Source organism: Xiphophorus hellerii, chromosome 16, assembly GCF_003331165.1.
Source record: "Xiphophorus hellerii strain 12219 chromosome 16, Xiphophorus_hellerii-4.1, whole genome shotgun sequence".
NCBI lineage: Eukaryota > Metazoa > Chordata > Actinopteri > Cyprinodontiformes > Poeciliidae > Xiphophorus > Xiphophorus hellerii.
Window position 1 is genome coordinate 4307625 of NC_045687.1, and position 20858 is coordinate 4328482.

A 20858-nucleotide genomic window follows, 5' to 3' on the forward strand; every position below is an offset into this window, starting at 1 on the left:
CTCCGTATCTGGGTCACACATTACCCAGACACATTACGTATCATTACGTATCCATCCATCCAGATGGATCCATCTGGATGGATGGATACAGAATGGATCCAGAATGGATCCATCCATCCATCATTCTGCAGCGCTGCAGAATGATGGATGGATGGATGGATGGACGGATGGACGGACGGACTCAATTATGGATGGATGGATCAATTTTTTGATGGATGGATTAATAGATGGATGGATGGATGGATGGATGGATGGATGAATGAACTAATGAATGGATGGATGGATGGACCAATTTTTGATGGATGAATTAATGGATAGATGGATGAACTAATGAATGGATGGATGGATGGACCAATTTTTGATGGATGGATTAATGGATAGATGGATGAACTAATGAATGGATGGATGGATGGTTGGATGAATGAACTAATGAATGGATGGATGGATGGACCAATTTTTGATGGATGGATTAATGGATAGATGGATGAACTAATGAATGGATGGATGGATGGTTGGATGACTCAATTATGGATGGATGGACTATTTTTTGATGGATGGATTAATAGATTTATGGATGAATGGATGGACCAATTTTTTGATGGATGGATGGATGAACTAATGAATGGATGGATGAACTAATGAATGGATGGATGGATGCACCAATTTTTGATGGATGGATTAATGGATTAATTCATAAACTAATGAATGGATGAACTAATGGATGGATGGATGAACTAATGAATGGATGATTTATTGATGGATGTGCATCTTTCATATAAAATCCAATATTAAAAGCGTCTGGTCTGGGTAAATTTACTGTTACTGTAAATCTAAATATTTATTACCTGTTATAAATTATTGGTAATAATTTAACCCGAGAGCCTCCAGTGGTCCGGATGTGCGGCTCTTTAAAAAACAACATGAGAATTGATCTGGATGAAGCAACGTCTATCCGAAACCAAACACATGCATCTCTGCATCCTCTGGCTTGTGTCTCTCTATTATTTTGTTGTTAAACCCCCTTTAGCAATAGGTTGTGTGTCTCAAATAAATACTTTATTTTGTGCAAAATACTCATATAGTTAAAAAAGCCAACATCATGTACGTCATTTGACACTGCAGAAGTGTTTGCATGATCATTTTCCAGTGAATATTAAGAATTTTTGAGCGATTAACAAGCTTCTTGGCATTTACCATGTGACTGAGGGTGGTGTACTTGTTAAGTCCCCCTGCTTTCCATGTGGTTTAACACAATGCAAATAAATGTTTCTGTGTTTGTCACCTAAGGTCACAGACCAAAACCAGGTGAGAAACAACTTTTCGAAAGGGGCTATAGTGCATCCATGCAACATTTTAACAATGCAGCTCTGCTTCTGACGCTCAGTGCTGAGGTAATGTATGCAGCACTTAGGTAAGTCCGTACTTTCTCTACGAACGTTTGACATTTAAAAACATTTCATTTTTAACTAACACAATAATTAAAAGCTGTAATAGTGACAAATTCTAAATTATGTTTGCTTAAATATTTAAAATAAAATATTTTGGCATTTTTCGAGAACTTATCAGTTGTAAACAAAACAAGACGCTGGAGAGAGAGTGGTGGGAGTTGATAATAATACGATCAAATGATGTGTTAAAATAGAAACTAAGACATTTTGTTTACTATTTACACTCTGTTTCTATTGCCTCTATATTAAAATATGTTTTTACATTCTAACTGCTAAACAGTGACTGAAAGTGAAACAGCAACTTAAATCAAAGATAAGCTCTCTGAAGAGTCTTAGTTGTGGTTGCATGTCGTCTGCCAGTCAAAGATTCAGAGATTATACACGATTTAAAAACCGTCTCTGTTGGCTCAAAATGGTTTCCTGTTAGAAATAAAGATGAAAAAAATAAAGGCTACATATTTAGTCTGTTCACCAAGTCCAATGGTTTGACCTTTAGCTTAGTGCAGAATGACAGAAATCATTGTTTCAGTATGAGACCAATGCTCAACTAGACTCAATCAGGCTAAAGATCACAGTACATGTGAAAAACTTTGGTGTCATTTTCAGCTCAGATCTGCATTTAAGCAACAATTAAAGGTCTGTTATAAATAAACCTACTTTAACAATGCCAGAATCAGTGGTGGAAAAGGTATTCAAACACTGTACTTAAGAAAAAATACAAACAAAAACAAAAATGCACTCCAGTCAAAGCAAAAGTCAATATTTTTACTTCAGTAAAAGGACTTGCATTTAAAAATACTTGAAGTATTGAAAGTAAAAGTACTTTCTGAATGGTTTTTCTAATAAAATTGTTATAAAGTGTCTACTGTATGTATATTTCTAAATATTAGTACATCAATATTGTGTCATTTTAAAGAACAGCGCTGCAGATAATGCATGTTTTTATTGTATCTGTGAAACACTTCAGGGATTACCTGCCGAGTTAAATGACAACAAGCAGGAATAATTATACATTTAAGCTTTTTATTTAACCATCAGTAAAAACATTCTAGGAAAAGTTGTCTGCATAAAAAAAAAAAAAACATGTTCAGGTTTGGTTGTAAAGTACGAGAGTGTAATGGCCACACTAATAAAATTTTGTAAATAAAATTACAAAAATAAAGTGAAAATATTACAAGACTAAAGTTAAAATACTAAAATGAAATTGTAGTTCTACAAGAATAAAGTGGTAATATTTTAACTTTATTCTTGGAATATTATGACTTTATTCTTGTAATATTTAGATTTTATTTTCTGAATATTTTGAATTTATTTTCATATTTTGACGTTATTCTTGTAATATTTTGACTTTATTTTAATAATATTATGGTTTTCTTTTTGCATAACGATTCTTGTATGCCTTTAGTCTTTTAATATTATGACTTCACAATAGTAAAAAAAGTCATCTTCGTATGGCTGTAATACTAAGAAAACCATAGCAAAGGGATCATGACAGAGAGATTTTTAAAAGAAAGACACCAAAAACCAACCAATTGATAACAGTCCAGTTTTCTATTCCTTTTGATGGCTTTGTAAGCTAAGTTGTCAAATAAAAATGTTTTTTTTTTTTTTTTTAACAGAAACATGCTGCTGTTGCATGTGTGCATCAGTGCCGGTGTTCTGCTGTGCCTCCCTCAGTGTACCACAGGCGTTTGCACCGATGGGACACCCAAACAGTGTCAGGAAGCAGATACCGCCCCGGGAACCAATCTGGCAGGCGAAGGCTTTGATATAACCACCATGGAGCGTAAAGGAGCCTTCGTGCTCAACATGGATGCATGGCGACGCAAGGATAAAAAATGCACCCTGTGCGTCAACCCCTTCATGGAGAACAAGAAGCAGAAGCTGCCTCTGTCCGTGCTGGACTGGAGGGCCATGCAGTCCTGCAACTCCCAGGTGTCGTCCAAGCTGCACAAATCCAGCGAGTCTCTGGTCAGCTCCACTTCTTCTTCCGTTGAGAACAACTGGAAAGTAAGCTTAGATTTTCAAGCTATAAAATCGAGTGCGTCGTTGATGTTGGCTGGAACCAACTCCAAAGTAGCCGATTACTCCATGGAGAAAACAAAGAATGACAAGTTCAGCTTCTCAAGCCTTAGCATGTCCTGCGAGTACTACAGGTAGGAAAATGAGAAAGCAAACTTATTTTAATAGGGCTGAATCATGATTAATCAATTACTGAAATAATCGTCAACTGATTTAGCATTTGATTAATTGTTAAAGCTGCAGCATGCAACATTTATTAAAACTGTCACCATGTTGTCATAGTATATGAGACAGATAATCTATCAAAAGCTCAATATCCTCCCACCAGCTGAATAAACGAACAACTCCCGACCAAAAACAACCAATCAGAGCCAGGAAGAGGGTCTTAGCACTGCCAATCATCCTGGTGTACGCGTTTTAAATGTGCTAATGGCAGAGAACAACTCACTGATACAGGAAAAACAGTTATTAACCATCATCTGCGGCTATGCTAACTAGCATTAGCATTCGTGGCAGACTCTGTTGTGTTGTGGTGAACCAGCTGTAGTAGCAAAGAGGGAGAGAGTTCAGATGGGTGGCGTGTGCACAAGAATGACTGACGGTACTAAGGTCTGCCTCCTGGCTCTGATTGGTTGTTTCTAGTTAGCACTGGGAGAAGGCAGAAGAGCTCGATATACAGCATAGTATGAGGACTATCTGCCTCATACTATGCTGTCACTACAGTGTGACAGTTTCAACACATATGTCCAAAAAAATTAATAAAAGTCACATATTGTAGCTTCAACTGGAGTACTAGTCGTCAACTAATTTAGTAATCAATTATTCGCTAACCGAAGTACACAAACGTTTAAAAAAAGACCATTTGCTGAAGCAGTAATTTAGCTAAAACTGTACAAAAATATATAAATTTGCCTTTAAGATAAAAAAAAACTTTGTCTATAAATATGTTCTACCCAAAACTGTTCAAGTTGCAGTTTTAGCTTCATCTGGTTCAAATGATGTAAAAAAAACTTTAAAAAGTCTCTTTTTAGGTACCTTTTGCTATTCAGTTACTAATTGGTCAATCCAAAAATAGCCAAGACATGAACTTCTAGCATTGTATGAAAAAAATTTAAATATAAAAATAGCAGGTGTATTTTTCATATCCGATTAATCAAATAGTTGTCAGAATAATTGATAAATTAGTCAATAACTAAAATAATCATTCGTTGCAGCCCAAATATTTTGTTTGCAAAACATTTGTTTCACTGTTTATTTTTGTTCCTGCCTTGCTGAAATCAGCTACCGAGTGTCGAACTCGCCCAGGCTGCACAGGGAATTCAGCAAAGCGGTGAAACAGCTTCCTCGGGTGTACAGCTCTGAAAGCAAGGAACAGTTTTACAAACTCATCGACACCTACGGCACCCATTACATCAGCAAGGTGACACAAACCCATGCATCAGACTTTATCATCGCCGCACTGTTTTTAGGCTAAATTTGTTAAATATGTCTGTAAAATGTGTCTCTGCAGGTGAAGTTGGGTGGAGATGTTCAGTCTGTCACCAGCATTCGCCAATGTCAGGCCAGCCTGGAGAACCTCAGTGCAGAGGAGGTGCAGATGTGCCTGATGGTGGAGGCGTCTGCAAGCTTCAGGGTCACGGTAAAAGCTGAATCAAAACACTGCAAGAAGGACGTAGAGAAATCACAGAGCAAGACGGCGTTCTCAAGTCTCTTCAGCGACAGGTACAGAGAATTCATTCACTTTTCTAAACTAATAAAGGGTATTGTTCTTACATTTCTTCCGATTGGAGTATGATGTGTTTCTTTTCCATTGCAAAAAACAAATTTTACCAGTTTCTTGTTCAAATATATTAGTACAAAACTATCTTAAAAGTAACTTTTCAGTAAAATATAGGTGTTGTTTTAGATCAATTATATTTTTAATATTGATGAAAAAAACATACTAATTCAACTGGAAGATTACTTTACTTTAAAAAAAATGCTATAAGTGAAACAATCTGCCAGTGGTATTTTCTAGTATTTCCTACTAACATTCAGTAATTCTTGACTTTAAACAAGCTCCTGTATCTTGCTGGAAAGTTACTTGTAAGTTAGTTTTGTCTTATTTGAAGTGTACTAAGATGTTTGCACTAGAAAGTTGACAAAAATTCTTGGTAAGATTTTGTGTTTTTGCTTTGTTTTGATACCAATATTATTGAGATATTGAATTGCTGAGAAAAACTAAATTACATTTGGGTATGTTATTTTAAACACAATTCCAAGTTCCTGTCTGTATGGACCTTACCAGAGGGGCCGCTTTTCATTGGCTGATGCCCAGTCTACGTGGTCACGTGCGTGGCCGTCTCACAAACACACTTAGCTTCCCGTTAGCTAACTACAGCATAATGGCAGAACTGATACAACTTCTACACCTTGAAGCCTGTCTGCTACACAGTCTTACGTTAGCTAAACAGATCAATATGCAATGTGTCTGTATCTGACATACACTAAAGATTTTATTTTAGCAGAAAAGACTTTAGACTAAACTGTTACTCGTGTTAGCCACGCTAGCACCAAGTACAGCTAGTCAACCAACCATCGCTGTGTTCAGGGAAGCGCTGATTAATAATCAAGAAATAAATATCAAGCCTGGAAACTTGACATCGTAACGGACTGAATGTTATGTTTTTAACGTAATCTTTGCTCGTCTTACGGGGCGCAGGCGGTTGCCACGGTAACAGGTGTGCTTAAACTACAAAGAGAGAGAGAGAGAGTAAAAAGGTAGGAGTGGTTTTGAGTTGATCACCTGTTCGGGTTATTTTACCTTTGTTTACCTTTGCTGTGGCGCATTACAGCCGCTGTAGTTTCTAAAAGTTGGACTAATTACCTCGTTCGTTTGTGAGTTTACGTTATTCACAACAAACATCAAATAGAACAAATATATTTCATATAATTTTAACAAACAAATGGCTTCTACCGTGGTAATTATGTGAAATAAAATTAATTATATCCCAACTTCAGAAGACTTGCCTTTACCTTTACAGAGCTCTTTGGTTCCTCCTATCAGTCTGTAGCTTCTCATATTGACGTCATCAAACCAAATTTCAGATCTACCATAACTGACTGACACCTGCTGGCCTCAGGTTTGCAACCAGCTTGTGACTGGAAGAAAACCAGTAACCTCCTCCCAGATGATGACATGAATCCTCTGTCCATTGTAGTAGCTGATATATTGTGAAAATCCGATAGAAATGATGCACTAATCGAGTCATGTTTACATAGAAACAACGCGCCGCGAGGCTTTGCTTGTGAGACTTGCGGTCACGTGGGTCGGTTGTGGGCGGAGCTTGGTAAGGTCCATTTTAGTCCTGCGGCAAAAACCACATTTCATGACAATCTACAGAAGTCAATTTTACCTCGTCTATTTTCATGTCTATTTTAGCTTTTAGCTGACTTTTTATCAAAGGATAAGCATTATGCAAGTTATATATAGCAATTTTTTAAGTGCGATGTTGCTTACACAAAGGTTACGTTGTGCAATGTTTTATTACTACAAAAAGATCATACTGTATAATCTTTGACTTCTCGACAGGTTTACAGAAATCAAAGGGGGCCATACTACAGAGCCAGACCTCCTCTTCTCTGCTGATAAAGACCCATCGGCCTACAAGAAATGGCTCGATTCGATTCCACAGAACCCTGATATAATCTCGTATTCCCTGGGCGCTCTGCATGAACTCCTGCCTCCTAAATCACCAACATGGTCCAACCTGCGCTCAGCCATCTCCCATTACATCCTGGAGAAAGGTCTGGTGGTCAACTGCACCGAGCGTTGTAGAAAAGATTCGAGGGATCAGTGCGTCTGCCAGTGCCAAAATGATGAAGCGGTGAACCAGGACTGCTGCCCGAAGAAGAGAGGCATGGCCCGGTTGATTGTAACCGCACAGAGGGCGACGGGTCTGTGGGGAGACTACTTCACATCCACAGACGGCTTTGTGAAAATCTTTTACAATAAAAAAGAACACCGCTCACAAGTCATCAACAATAACAACAACCCAAACTGGAATATGGTGGTTGATCTGGGTTCGCAAGATCTGTCTGTAGAAAACAAAGTGAGATTTGAAGTTTGGGACCAGGATCATGGCTGGGACGACGACCTCTTGGGATCCTGCGAGCCGCTTCTGCAAAACGGCATCAAGGTGGACGTCTGTAACATGAACCACGGCCGGCTGTACTTCAAACTGGAAGTGAAATGTGCTCCGAGTCTGACCGGCGCTTTATGCACTGAGTATCAGCCTACACCGATGAATCAGAGCCTGAAGAAGCTTTACGTGTCTCGTCACGCCCTTCCTATTCCCAAAGCCATGCTGCTGGAGATGGGAGTGTTTCTGAACGAATCCGTGTCTGCAAAGTTAACTTTTAGGAAAAACCAGAGTCTTACTGCTAAAAGGCAAACATATTATCTTAAATAAGGCAAATGTTCAGCACTGCAAAAACACAAAATTATACCAACTACTTGTGGACAAGTTTCCAGTGCAAATATCTTCATACACTTGAAATAAGACAAAACTAACTTACAAGTAACTTTTCTGCAAGATATTGGAGCTTGTTTTAAGTCAATAATTCCTGAAATGTCACCTATTATTCTTTCTTGAACAGGTTAGGATATCTCTATGGACTACACAAAATATGTTCATTAGATTTTTTTGCACAAAATCATTCTTAGATTTTAGTCTGCTCAGTTCAGAATAAGCTGTTTCATGGTCTCTTGTCACTTTAAATCCAAATAAGCTGCTGCTGGCCACTCCTCCAAACTCAACATTTACACTCACACATGAAAATGGGTGCAAACAGATGTGCAACCATACATTTTTAAAAAGCAGAAGTGGGGCCTCCTGCAAAACCAACAGAAATGCAGCAAGTTGTTTCTGCGTGGTAAATCAACATCAAAACACTTGCCTTTTCCAACAGCCAATGTACAGCACATTCAGCAGTAAAATCAGCTGCCCAACCATGGAGGAGCTGAGCTCGGGTTGCTAGGTGACAGGTGGAATTCTGCTGGGGTTGCTAGGTAACAGGCCTGGGTTTGTGATTTGTGACGTTACTTTCCGGAGATGTTTGAAAAGGCCCATTTTCCAGACACAATAAACATTAACTCATTGCAAAAAAAAACTTGCTGAGTGGCCTGATCTTTTAAGAAGCAGCAAAGAACCAAATGAAAGTACAAAAAAGTACATCACGCAATTTTTTGCATAATACGTCCAGTTTAATATTGATGGAAAAAGTGCGAGCTCCACTGCCAGATTATTTCACTTATTACAAGACATTTTTCCCATGTTATGTGAAATGATCTGCCAGTGGAAATAGTACTATTTCATCAATTTTAAGGGATTATTGACTTAAACAAGCTCCTATAGCTCACTGAAAAGTTACTTGTAAGTTAGTTTTGTCTTATTTCAAGTTTACTAAGATAGTTGCACTAGAAACTAGAAAAAAACACTTGCTAAAATTTTGTGGTTTTGCAGTGAGATTAATTAAAGTTGCTGGCTCTCAATTGCTGAGATTGTTTTATTATCTGCACCCTTTGCTTTAAATGACAATGTTTTCAGAAAAAAAGCTAGGAACTATTGTTTCTTTAAAAAAAAAAAGAGAAAATAAATAAATAATTACACGGCCCCAGATGTAGAGGCAATCAGACAGAAGGATAAGCACACTTTGCTTGCCTGTAGGTGTAATGAAAACATAAATTCACCCAGGACAAATGTACAAATGTTTCACCATCTGTTAAACTCTGATTTTTGTAATTTCGGTCCATTTATGGATTATTTTTTGTGATTTTCTCATGTGTTGGTTCAGATATATTTTGCTCACTCATTTCTGTTTATTTTTCATTTCTGTTCATTACAAAAAGTCATCATGCATGGCCTAACATCCCCTTTTGAAAACAGGTGAGACCATTCTTTATTTCCGTACATCTTATAATTAAAGAATAAAGTATAAGCATTTTTGTATAACTGACTATATCCCAAAGCCAAAGTCATGTATCAACATTGTCTGCTTTTCTTACAGAAATGGTAACTGATTATTACAAATAATTAGAATAATGTGATTGCTGTTGTCTTCACTTTTACCTTTATTGAATGACAGGTTAGGTTAAACTGATTTATTTTTATTATTTGAATATTCTACGCTGCTGAGTTATGCTGTACTAACCCTTGCAAAGCATTATTAATAAAAAAAAGTTTATAAAATTATAGTGAAGTTGTGCACCTTATTTAATCAAAGATTCACTTTTTGCATGTTTTTGTACTTCCATTTGAGTCTCTACTGCTTCTAAGAACATCTGAAAAAACACTCGGACTGTTTTAGCAACAATTTAATGTTTTTTGGTGCTGCACTGTTGCCTAGCAACTCCAGCTGAGCCTGGCCCCGTTACCTTTCAACCCAAGTGAAGCTCCAGGATGTTTAGTCAACTAGTTTTCCCGCTGTTGACATAGCGATTCAGAAAAGATGCTTGTATCAGTAGCGCCTGCAGCCGTACGGCTGTGTACACTCTGCGTACCTTGAAATATTTCTTCAAGTAAAAAAATAAGAGTTTGGGGATCTTTTGTTATCTAAGCCTCTTTGCTGTTAACAAAATTGTGGAGAAAAAAAATATCTTTTGTGTCAAAACATCTTGCATGTAGCGCACATCTCTGTGAGTCTGTAGGGGTGGGCGCGCCAAAGCCTAAATGTTATTGGTCAGTTTACTTTTGTTTATTTGGCAGCTTGGTGCTTTTTCTGCAAGCTAAAAATTAATGAGCGGAGTTTGAAACCTCCTTTAGTTCTAAGCGGTTGTTTGGTTCCCGCCTGACCGTGTGCACGGTTCTGGCAGGATCGCCGTTTATGAGCCTTTTTTTGCGGTTTCTCGAACTGAAGAGCGGACGGGTCACCCGATTGGCCGACAGTGACTTCTGCTGCACTCTTTCTGAGCGTCAAGCTAAGACTGTGGGTTAAACAGTTAAATCTAGTCAAAACATTTGCAAAAAAAATGTGAAATTAAGCAAACATTGTTGCTTCACCTCCTCTGGACGTCTCTGACACACCATGTGAGATGTGGTTGTCCCCTTGTGGGTCAGGTGCAGTGGTGGTATTATGCGTACCCTCCATAATATCCTGCAGGCGCCCCTGGTTTGTATAATGTTCAAAGATGATTATAATTCTCCTTCTGTTTGCAGCCATTGAGTTGGGGGCGTGGCCAGCAGCATTTTATACGAATTTAAAGTGACAGAGGCCCTAAAACAGCTCATTCTGAACTGAGCAGACTGAGAATGATTTTTGCAACAAAAAATGTAATGAACATGTTTTGTATAGACCATAGACCTATTCTAATATGTTCAAGGAAGAATAAAGGTCACCTTCAGTTCTTCAACGGTGGTACAACTGTCACTGTGTATGGTTCACATTCTACTGGTGCTTTTCTATTTTATTCATACATCTCTTTTTCTTTTTTGCTGATTTAATAGAACCTAACTTGTTCTCCAAAAGTCGGACTTAGTTTTTCTCCTCTTCTCATAAAATATGACTACATCCCTCCACTATTTCAGGGAAATGACATATTTTTTGGTCTCTGGTTTCTCTCTGACTGATAAACTGGACTGAGTTTCCTCTCGTTCGTTATAAGTACGAGTTTACGTTGCTGCTCTGAGGAAAAACATACGAAACTTTTCAACCACACTTTTTTATGCTCTTCCTGCACTCGTTTAAGACCACTGTCACCTCAACCCCCTCACCACCTCCTGCCTTGTTTCTCTGAACGTTAAACGCCTCATGTCGACATATGTTCACTCAGTTTCACCCCTGCACAAAGAACAGGCAACAGATCGGTGAGTCGTCCCTGTTTTGCTACGAAATCAATGTGTTTTAACTTAAACAAGTGAATGCAAGTTTACTTATATCATTCGGATGGGTAAAAAAAATACTTGTGTCATAATTGCGATTATATTTAACACTGTTTTCACTAAACTCCTATGAGGCATTTGTGTCATTATTAAATACAGCTGAGAAGAAAGAAAGGTCACCAGCCTTCTGTACTGCAAAAACACAAAATCTTACCGAGTATTTTTGGTTTAGTTTCTACTGCAAATATTTTAGCACACTTGAAATAAGACAAGCAAGTTTTCATCAAGATACAGGAGCTTGTTTTTAATCAATAATTCCCTAATATTAATTACTATGCTGAGCAAAAGTACAGAAATGATCATGTTGATGAAGGGAAGGGGGAAAAAAGTCAATAATTTGAGACACAAAAACTAAAATTAAGGGTTGGTAGAGACAATTTCTTTTAAAGAGAATATCCAGATGTTGCTAAAATATTCCAAAAATGTTGAAAAGGAACATGTTTGGCACAAAAAAAAAAAAACGAGGACCACAGTTAGACATGGTGGTGGCAGAATCATGTCTGCCACCACCTGACACGGTGGTGGCAACTTTCCTCAGATAGAACTGTTTTGTTTTTCTAATTAGTTTTGACCTGAAATTTTATGGTGTCATCTGGAAAACCAAAGAAGAAGAAGAAAGATGTCAGTTTTCAAAAACTCAATGGATTCCAATTATAGATTCAAAGTTGTTCATTTATCTGGATAACTTTATAATGGTGGAGTCGGGAAATGACACAAAATCAAGATTGAATGTTGAAATTAGGTGGACATTTCTGCAACCCTCATGCTGAATTATTTCTTTGCTGTTGAGCTACACAGGATAAATGTCAATATATGGAAAAATATTAACTAAATGGCATTTTAAGAGGGGTGTACATACTTTGAGAGCCACAATATGCTTTGAAAATATTTTTTACAGTGGGTCATAAAAGAATTTGACTCCATAACGAGATAAATAGCCATTATGTTAAGTTATTATTATAATAATATTGTTGTTTTGACACCATTTTCAAGTAATAATGACATCGTAATGTAAGAACACTTTCTGAAAGATCAATAAACTTTAAATTCTACTCAACATTTAACACTGGAACTAAAAGACATTTTAAATATCCAAAACAAATAAACAAAACAACAGAAACATCAAATAAAATTAATTATAAAGTCTGTGTAAACAGTATTGTCCTTCAATAACACTGCAAATTAAGACCAAAGCACCAAACCTAAGACTTTAGTCATCCAGTTTTTGGTAGAAAGACAGAAAAGAGAAAAAGAATAAATAATGCAAATGGAAACTATTGAGCTGTCTTAATATTTCATGTGATTAATTGACTTATTGCAACAGGCCTACATTTCTTTTGCAGCAGCCGATGTTCTTAGCGATTGCAGATATGAGAAACTTGCTAATAATATGCAACTTTGCATTTCTCAGGTGATTATATGCAGCTTTTTAGTTACCTACCCAAGTTTTTTCAAACCACATAGAGCTTTAGATGCAATAAACTAAAATGCTTGATGGAAACTCCTTTATTTTAAATTCTGGTGCACATCTTAACAGAATGTTGAATAAAACTTAAAGTTAAGTAAAGCAAGTCATTGCTTCTTTTTGACAATTTGCATCTTGGTGGTAGACCACAGCAGAAAAAAGGTATATAAGATTAAGGTTAAAGTCATAGATGACAGAGATGACAGAGATAACAATACCCACAAGGCTTTGACCAGAGATTTAATCTTCTTTGTTATGAGCTGCATGAAATATGTTGCTTAAAATAATGATTTCATGCAACGTTTGGACATATTTCAGGTCAATCAGCTCAGGATTTTAACTCAAAGTCTTAGTTTTATTTTGTTATGACTTTTTGTTTGGCAAAAAAAAACTCAGTTGAAACATTTCACAGTACAACCGTTGGACAGCCAGCCTACTATGAGTATAAAGACTATAGCTGACATCACTGACTCATTAAAAATCAGCTAAAGATGAATCATAACTGTACTAATTTTTTTATATTTTTGAATCAGTAGTTTTAACTACATTGCTTTATATCTCTTTTTGATATCATTTTATTGTGTTTATTGTTGATCTTAACTTTTTATTTTAACCCTAACCCTGTTAAAGATCCTATTAGGACAATAATGACCCTTTACAACTACGTCACGATGGACGTCGGAAATCAGGATCGGGATTATTGAACTGAGCAGCTCAAGTTGTTTTTGCCAGTTTATTCATAACTTCTACTTGTGAGTGAAGCTAATTTCTGTGTGAAGCTAACTCACCTGGTTGGGGTTCGTAGACGGCGGTATAAGTTTGAAACGGCTAGCTTAAAAACCGACCCATACCTCCTGCCTCCTAACGTGTTAATCAAACTACCGACTTTGTCTGAATTCACACCACATGATTTATATCATTACGTCATAAACAGCGTTTCCCCTTCAACCGGAGAAGCCTCAAAAAACGTACAGAAGACGAGATGCTAACCAGTTTTTTCCGTACAAGCTAGGCTACATGACGGTGGAGCACTGTTTCCATGGTTACGGACGGTTAGACGCCTACCTTCTCCATAATGCAATATTTGATATCTTTCGAATCATACTTACTTATAAAGTTTATGAACGTTACGTCTTCTTACCTTGTAAAAGTGTGTTCACTGCAAATCCGCCATTACACCGAGGGCTGCCAGTCATTGGCTGCTGTCGATCACCATCTTCCCTCATTAAAAGATAAAATAAAATGACAAGTTTGGTTTTCATCCTTGTCTGTTTGTGCAGCCGACCGCGCAGCGTCCTGTGACCATTTTTACTGCGAAATAAACTAATTAGAAGCGCTATCAGGCTTCACCAGGCGCGCTTTGGTTGTTTTTCACGGTGTCATGGCGGAGTGGGCGGAGTTTCGAAGAGTGACGTCACATGCAAAGGGTCAATACACAGTGATTATTTTGATCTGTTTTTGTATTAAATAAACAATAAAATATAGGTTTTTGTTTTTAGAGTGTGTTTTCTAGTTTTTACTATTCAATTTTGGTTAAATGTTTAGTTTGAAACTAAACATTTCATTCTAATTTTAAGTATTAGAATTTAGTTTCTAATACTTACAGTAGTAGTTTTTGGTTTTTCATTAGTCGGTTTTTAGGTATTGCGAAACTGTGTACATCTATAGGGTAATGAACACTTTAAAAAATATACTATTTTCAAAAAATTAATTAAAATTATTGACTGTGGTGTTTTATCCCAACTTTTGAGCAATCCAAACAGGTTGGTTTTTAGTCTAGATTTAAAGAACTCAGTGTTTCAGCTGTTTTGCAGTTTTCTGGAATTTTGTTCCAGATTTGCAGTGCATAGAATCGTAAAAAGCACCGCCAGGAGGGTTATGAAGAGCCGTAACTGCCGACAGTTGATGTAAACTGTTTACACATCAATTCCAAAGGCTAATAAATAGATTCATAAACATGTCAATTTTATAAACGCACAATATTGCTCCAGTTAGTTATAGTTTTCCCCCATTAATATTAATTTAATTCAATTTCAGTTTTTGTTATTTTGCTATAGATTTGGCTGAGAAACAGTTTTTCTCTTTCAGTTTACTTCCACGGACAGCAGCATGTTCCTGTTGAGTTTTTCCATCTTTGCTGGCTTCCTGCTCTGCCACCCTCTGTATTCGACTGCAACCTGCACCGATGGGAAGCCCAGAGAGTGTCAGGAGGCCGAATTCGCTCCTGGATCCAACTTAGCTGGGGAAGGATTCGACATCACCAAGATGGAGCGTAAATCCGCGTTTGTGCTCGACATGAATCAGTGGAAACGCAAAGACAAGACCTGCACCCTGTGCGCTAACCCATTTCTGGAGGGCAAAAAGATGAAGCTGCCCCTGTCCGTGCTGGACTGGAGGGCCAAGCAGACCTGCAGCGCTAAAGTTTCCTCCAAGCTCTACAAATCCAGCGAGTCTCTGGTCAGCTCCAGCACCTCCTCTGTTGAGAACAACTGGAAGACCGAATTAGAAGTCGAAATGAAAGGTAGATCTGGCAGCCTGATGCTGGCTGGGACCAAATCAAGGGTTGCTGAATACTCCATGGAGAAAACAAAGAATGACAAGTTCAGCTTTGCAAGTACCAGCGTGTCCTGTGAGTACTACAGGTAAGAAAAACGCTCTGCGAAACAATTAATATGTCTTCAGGTCAAACCCAAGTTTCAGAAGCAATTAAAATGCTTCTGAAAAGGGACCTGTTATGCAAAAATGTACAATAACGTTTTTATTCTTCAATTTGTCTCTCAACTGCTTCTTAAAACAGTCCAAGTGTTAAAAAACAGCCATTTTTTGATAATACGTTAATGTTTTATAGTGTCTGAAAAATAAACCATTTCAAAAACCTCCCAATTCTTAAGTCACATTCCACAGGCACTGGGCCATTACCTAGCAACCCCTGCAGAGTTCCACCGGTTACCTAGCAACCCCAGCAGAGTTCCACCGGTTACCTAGCAACCCCAGCAGAGTTCCACCAGTTACCTAGCAACCCCAGCAGAGTTCCACCCAACTGAAGAACCTAAGTTTAAAGTTGACATATTATGCTCCCTTGAACAGGTTAGGATAGATCTATGGGCAGTAAAAAAAGATGTTCAATACATTGTTTGCACAAAATCATTCTTAGATAATGAGATTTTAGTCTGATCAGTTCAGAGTGAGCTGTTTTATGGGCTCTTGTCACTTTAAATCAAAAAATGCTGCTGGCCACGACCCTCCAACTCAACATTTACACTTACACATGAAAATGGCTGCATCCATCCATCCATCCATCCATCCATCCATCCATCCATCCATCCATCCATCCATCCATCCATCCACCATCCATCCATCCATCCATCCGTTTTCTTACACCCTTCTCCCTTTTGGAGTTGGGAGGGGTGCTGGTGCCTATCTCCAGCGAGACTGGCTGTAAAACCAGCTAACCAAATGTACTGGAGCACCACTTACGTTGCTAGGTAATGGGGCAGCGCCTGCTAATTTGTTACGTTACATTCCGGAGGTTTCTGACACGGCTACAACATTTCCATGTACTCCTGCTTGAACAAACTTGAATCAAATGAATAATTCAAGATTAAACTTTTGAGAAACTCCCTGACAATTTTCTTCCCAAACCAACCTTACTCAGTATGAAAGTACTCAACCTAGTAATTGTAAAATTTGGGTTTCCCAGTGTTTGCAGCAATGGTTATCATCAAGTTTGTGCAACAACTGGTGGTGAGTGTTTTTCCACTCTGTGGATGAGTTGTAACCCACTTTTCTCTGCAGAACTGCAGCCACATTGGAGGTTAATCACTATTGACCTCAAACATAGTCATGCTACAGCATATAATTTGGTTTTTAGCTTGAACTTTGTTTAGGCCACTGGAAAACATTTTTTCTCGTCGTTCAGAGGTGGTCTTACTGTTGTACTTTGTATCACTGCCTTTAACTTAATTACGGAAATTAAATCATTGTTTAAAGCTGTTTTTTATATATGTTCAGGCTATTTTTGTCTCCTAAAAATGTGCTAGATGATCTGAAACATTTTTTATATTCACTTTTTCCCCCATTTTTTTAAACAACATAAAACAAAACTATAGCAGTTTGAGTCGATCTTGAACATTAAATGAGACACAAAAAGCAAAAAACAGAAGAAATCTTAATGGGGAAAACATTTTTCAGAAGATTATTATGAATATTAATATGAATTCCCAATGACTGAAAGAGTTTCACTGTTTCAGTTCTGCAAAAATGAATCTTAAATGATGTTGCTTGATTCAAGATTTTAGCTGATAATCTACTCTTGTTAATTTTTCTGGTTTTTATGTTATGCTCTGTTAATTTTAAATAAGATTTTTTTAAAGTAGAGAAGAAATCATTGAAACCTTGAAATTCCTAGCTGAAGCACAAACTGTTCCTTTGTCTCCTTTTGCACGCTGCTTAGGCCAAGTAGACCAGCGAGGTTTTATGTTTTTACGTTTACTTTCTGTTTTTACTTGTAGAAATTTTGTCATCTGAGGTTTGGCACCTTCTTTAAAAAAAACTGTGGTCATGACAACAACATGCAGAGAGACGGGAAGTGGGGGACACAAACATTCACACCTTTTACTCAAAAACATTATTGGGCACGCACATTTATTCAGCTTGTATAAACACAAAAAACAAAAGTTGTTTGAAGGAGGTTGTCATTTTTGCTGCTGGAAACAGACTAAAATTGTTTTCTTGACCAAAAAAATGGGAAACATTCGATCCAAAAGCTGAGGAAACTGCAAAACCTTTCATTCTGGCAAACAGCTGAGATCTAATTCGAACCAATAAGCTTTAGTTTTTTTCTTCTTTGTTTCATTAATGTTGGATTTATTGTTGATCAGGAAAACAAAAGAAAACAATCCACGATAAAATCCTTTTGTGTTTTTAAAAGGAGAAATGAAATGATGGTACTTTCAACTTACCAGACATCATGTATGTTATCTAAGTTATATTTAGTTACAAACATATTTTTCTCATATCTGAAATATGGATTCATCTACGTCGGCATATTAGGAACATGGTAGATACAAAAAAAGGAGGGGAAAACTGAAATTTAGAGATTCATTTCAGAAATTTTCTAGAAAAACTTTTCTGAGTTCAAAAAGTCAAAATTTTGCAAGAAAAAATTCAAATGCTGACAATAATTTAATACATTTTCTTGAAAAGATGGAAACATCAAATTTTTTGACTTTTCAGAAAATCTTTGATATAATCTAAAAATTTCTTTTTTTTGGCGGAAATTTATTCCTTTTATTTCATATTTATGGAAATTTCCCATTCGTATTCGTCAAACCACAAAAGCATTACCTTTATTTTTACAAGTTTGCTTGTTTAAAAGTGAACATTTATGCAACTTCAGGGACGTAAACATTATACAAAATCTGCCAGATTTAGACTGAATTTTTCTGTCTAGATGCATTTTGAGATTAAGTTTTCTTTGTGCTAATAGTTCATAACTTGTTTGCAACATTAAACTGAGTTTAGTACTAGAGGTGATGTGCAGCCTTGGCATTTACAGATCTTTGGATAGTTTATTTGGCCGTTTTTGGAAATGTGGGTAAAGAAATGTATACATATTCAAATTAATTTTAAGTTTTTGGTTAAGTCCCTTCAATTGATGGAAAAACAAAACTTTAGGTGAAGATTTCATACCTCCACCTGGCACCAGTTCATCTGATAGAATCCACCAAGACTAAATGAAGTCAAATTTGATTTGCTTCATTGTTTTTCTGTCTTGCTCCTGCAGCTACAGAGTGTCCAGCACTCCCAAGTTGAACAGAGATTTCAACAAAGCAGTGAAAAAGCTTCCTAAAGTCTACAGCCCAGAATACAAGTCCAGATTTTACACGCTGATCGATGTTTTTGGCACCCATTACATCACCAAGGTGAGTAACAGCAAACTACTGAGGTGAACAGGACACCGAGAGTTAAATGAGCTGAATGGGTTCATCATGCCGTTTCAGGTGAAACTGGGAGGACAGATCCAGTCTGTGACCAGCATCGCGAATTGCGAAGTGAGTCTCCAGGGTCTGAAAACAGAGGAAATCCAAATGTGTCTGGAGGCCGAAGCGTCTGCAAGCGCCAAAGTTAGTGTGAAAGCAGAGACAAAGCACTGCCAGACGGCTGCAGACAAACTGGACAGCAAGAAATCCTTCTCCGACACCTTCAGCGACAGGTACAGAACATTTATCATGGTACTACCTGGGTCCGGCGATTAATCCACAAAACTGATTAACCAAATTTTTGGTTTTGAAGGTTTATTTTTTGGAATATAAGAATTGTTTTTCCACCAATGCACTCAGGTTTCCAAAGTTTAGATTGATGTCAGCATGCCCAAACCCGCCATCTTGTTTTACAGCTTCATTTGGACTTTTTGTTTTGATTATGAGAATTCTGAGAAAAAAAATTAAAAATCTGACATTAATGTGAAAATTCTGAGAAACAAAGTCAGAAATCTGAGATTAAAGTCAGAATTCTAAGAAAAAACTCAATTTTGAGAAAATAGTCAGAATTCTTTATTATTATTATTATTATTATTAATAGTTGGCCCCACTCCTCTGATCTTTCTGTCTCCAGGTTCACAGAAATAAAAGGTGGGTTCACCACAGACTCGGACCTTCTTTTTTCTTCCAACAAAAACCCAGAAGCCTACAAGGAATGGCTCACTTCGGTCCCACAGTATCCAGACCTCGTTTCGTATTCCCTCTCGTCGCTCCACGAGTTGCTCCCTGAAAACACTCCGGTCAGGAAAAACCTGCGCAAAGCCATCAGCCATTACATTTTGGAGAAAGGCCTGTGGAGGAATTGCAGCGAGCGCTGTCAGGCCGGAATACGGACCGACTCCAAGGACTCCTGCGTCTGCCAGTGCCACAACGAACCGGCGGTGAACTCTGACTGCTGCCCGACCCGGAAGGGAATGGCCCGCGTCTTCATAACGGTGGAAAGGGCCGAGGATCTGTGGGGGGACCACAGCAGCGGCACGGACGGGTACGTCAAGGTGTTTGTCAATAAATTGGAGGTTTACCGTTCTTCCGTCATTGTAAACAACAACAGCCCAAAGTGGGGCGCCATCGTTGACCTAGAAACCAGGGACATCTCTTCCGGAAACGTCGTGCGGTTTGAAATTTGGGATGAAGACAACAAATGGGACGACGACCTGCTGGGAGAATGTGAGCGACGCCTCTCTGCCGGAGTGTTTGCAGATGTGTGCCCTCTCCAACATGGCCGATTCTACTTCAAATGGGAGGTGAAGTGTATTCCGAGTCTGACCGGAAGTTTGTGTACCGAGTATAACAAGTCTGGCATGACGGAAAGCCAGAGGAGCCTGTACGTGTCCCGTCACGCCCACCCGATACCGAAATCCGTCCTGGTGGAGATGGGAGTGTTTGTGGATGAAGGGAGCTCTGGTTCCACTTTCTGGAACCAGAGCCTGGCTGGGAAAACTTCGGTGTGAGCGGCTTTTATCCACATTAAGCCCAGCAAGTTGGCATTATTTCTAATATAGCGGACTGTTAGCATGTTACTGATTAAACTGCATAGCAATAACGTCGGGCTGGGCGATAAATCGACTTGATCGATTCATCGAGTCTTTGGTTTTTGAAGATTTAATTAACAAAACAATTAAAAAACAAAAATCTATTAAAATTAGGAATCAGATCTGGTATGGAAAAAAATCTAAATTTATTTTTAAGTCATATCGCCCAGCCCTGCAGTAATGCAACAACTTACCTTTGTGTACTTTTAGAAACCTTTGTGTAGGTTTTAGAAATTACACGAGAAGCTCTGCTTTATATCTAGATTATGAAATGTTACTCTGAAAGCTCATATTTATGCAGAATAAAAGCACGTTTTCTGAATTGCTTGTGGTGTTTGAGCTTTGATCTAATTAAAGAGATAGTGTTCATTTTAAAGTTCACTGTGTTCCCCAGCATAAACACGGAAGTGGTGAAGCTTCCTGTGTGCAGA

The 20858-nt window shown here is 37.9% G+C and overlaps 2 protein-coding genes across 3 annotated transcripts; both read left to right on the forward strand.

Moving 5' to 3' along the window:
* Positions 1-725: 725 nt before the first annotated feature.
* On the forward strand, positions 726-8811 carry LOC116735150 (perforin-1-like). The gene is made up of 5 exons (XM_032586805.1): positions 726-1411; positions 3068-3604; positions 4752-4890; positions 4981-5192; positions 7042-8811. Exons 1-5 carry the CDS (start codon positions 1344-1346, stop codon positions 7919-7921), a joined length of 1836 nt encoding a protein of 611 aa, XP_032442696.1. The 5' UTR covers positions 726-1343; the 3' UTR covers positions 7922-8811.
* A 2383-nt stretch (positions 8812-11194) lies between these two features.
* On the forward strand, positions 11195-20749 carry LOC116735151 (perforin-1-like). 2 transcript variants are annotated; one of them, XM_032586806.1, is made up of 5 exons: positions 11195-11314; positions 14943-15496; positions 18640-18778; positions 18857-19068; positions 19470-20346. In XM_032586806.1, exons 2-5 carry the CDS (start codon positions 14964-14966, stop codon positions 20344-20346), a joined length of 1761 nt encoding a protein of 586 aa, XP_032442697.1. In that variant the 5' UTR covers positions 11195-11314; positions 14943-14963. The 2 variants fall into 2 exon arrangements, with proteins under 2 accessions (XP_032442697.1, XP_032442699.1); XM_032586808.1 differs by lacking the exon at positions 11195-11314 and having other exon boundaries at positions 14964-15496; positions 19470-20749.
* The last annotated feature ends 109 nt before the right edge of the window (positions 20750-20858 follow it).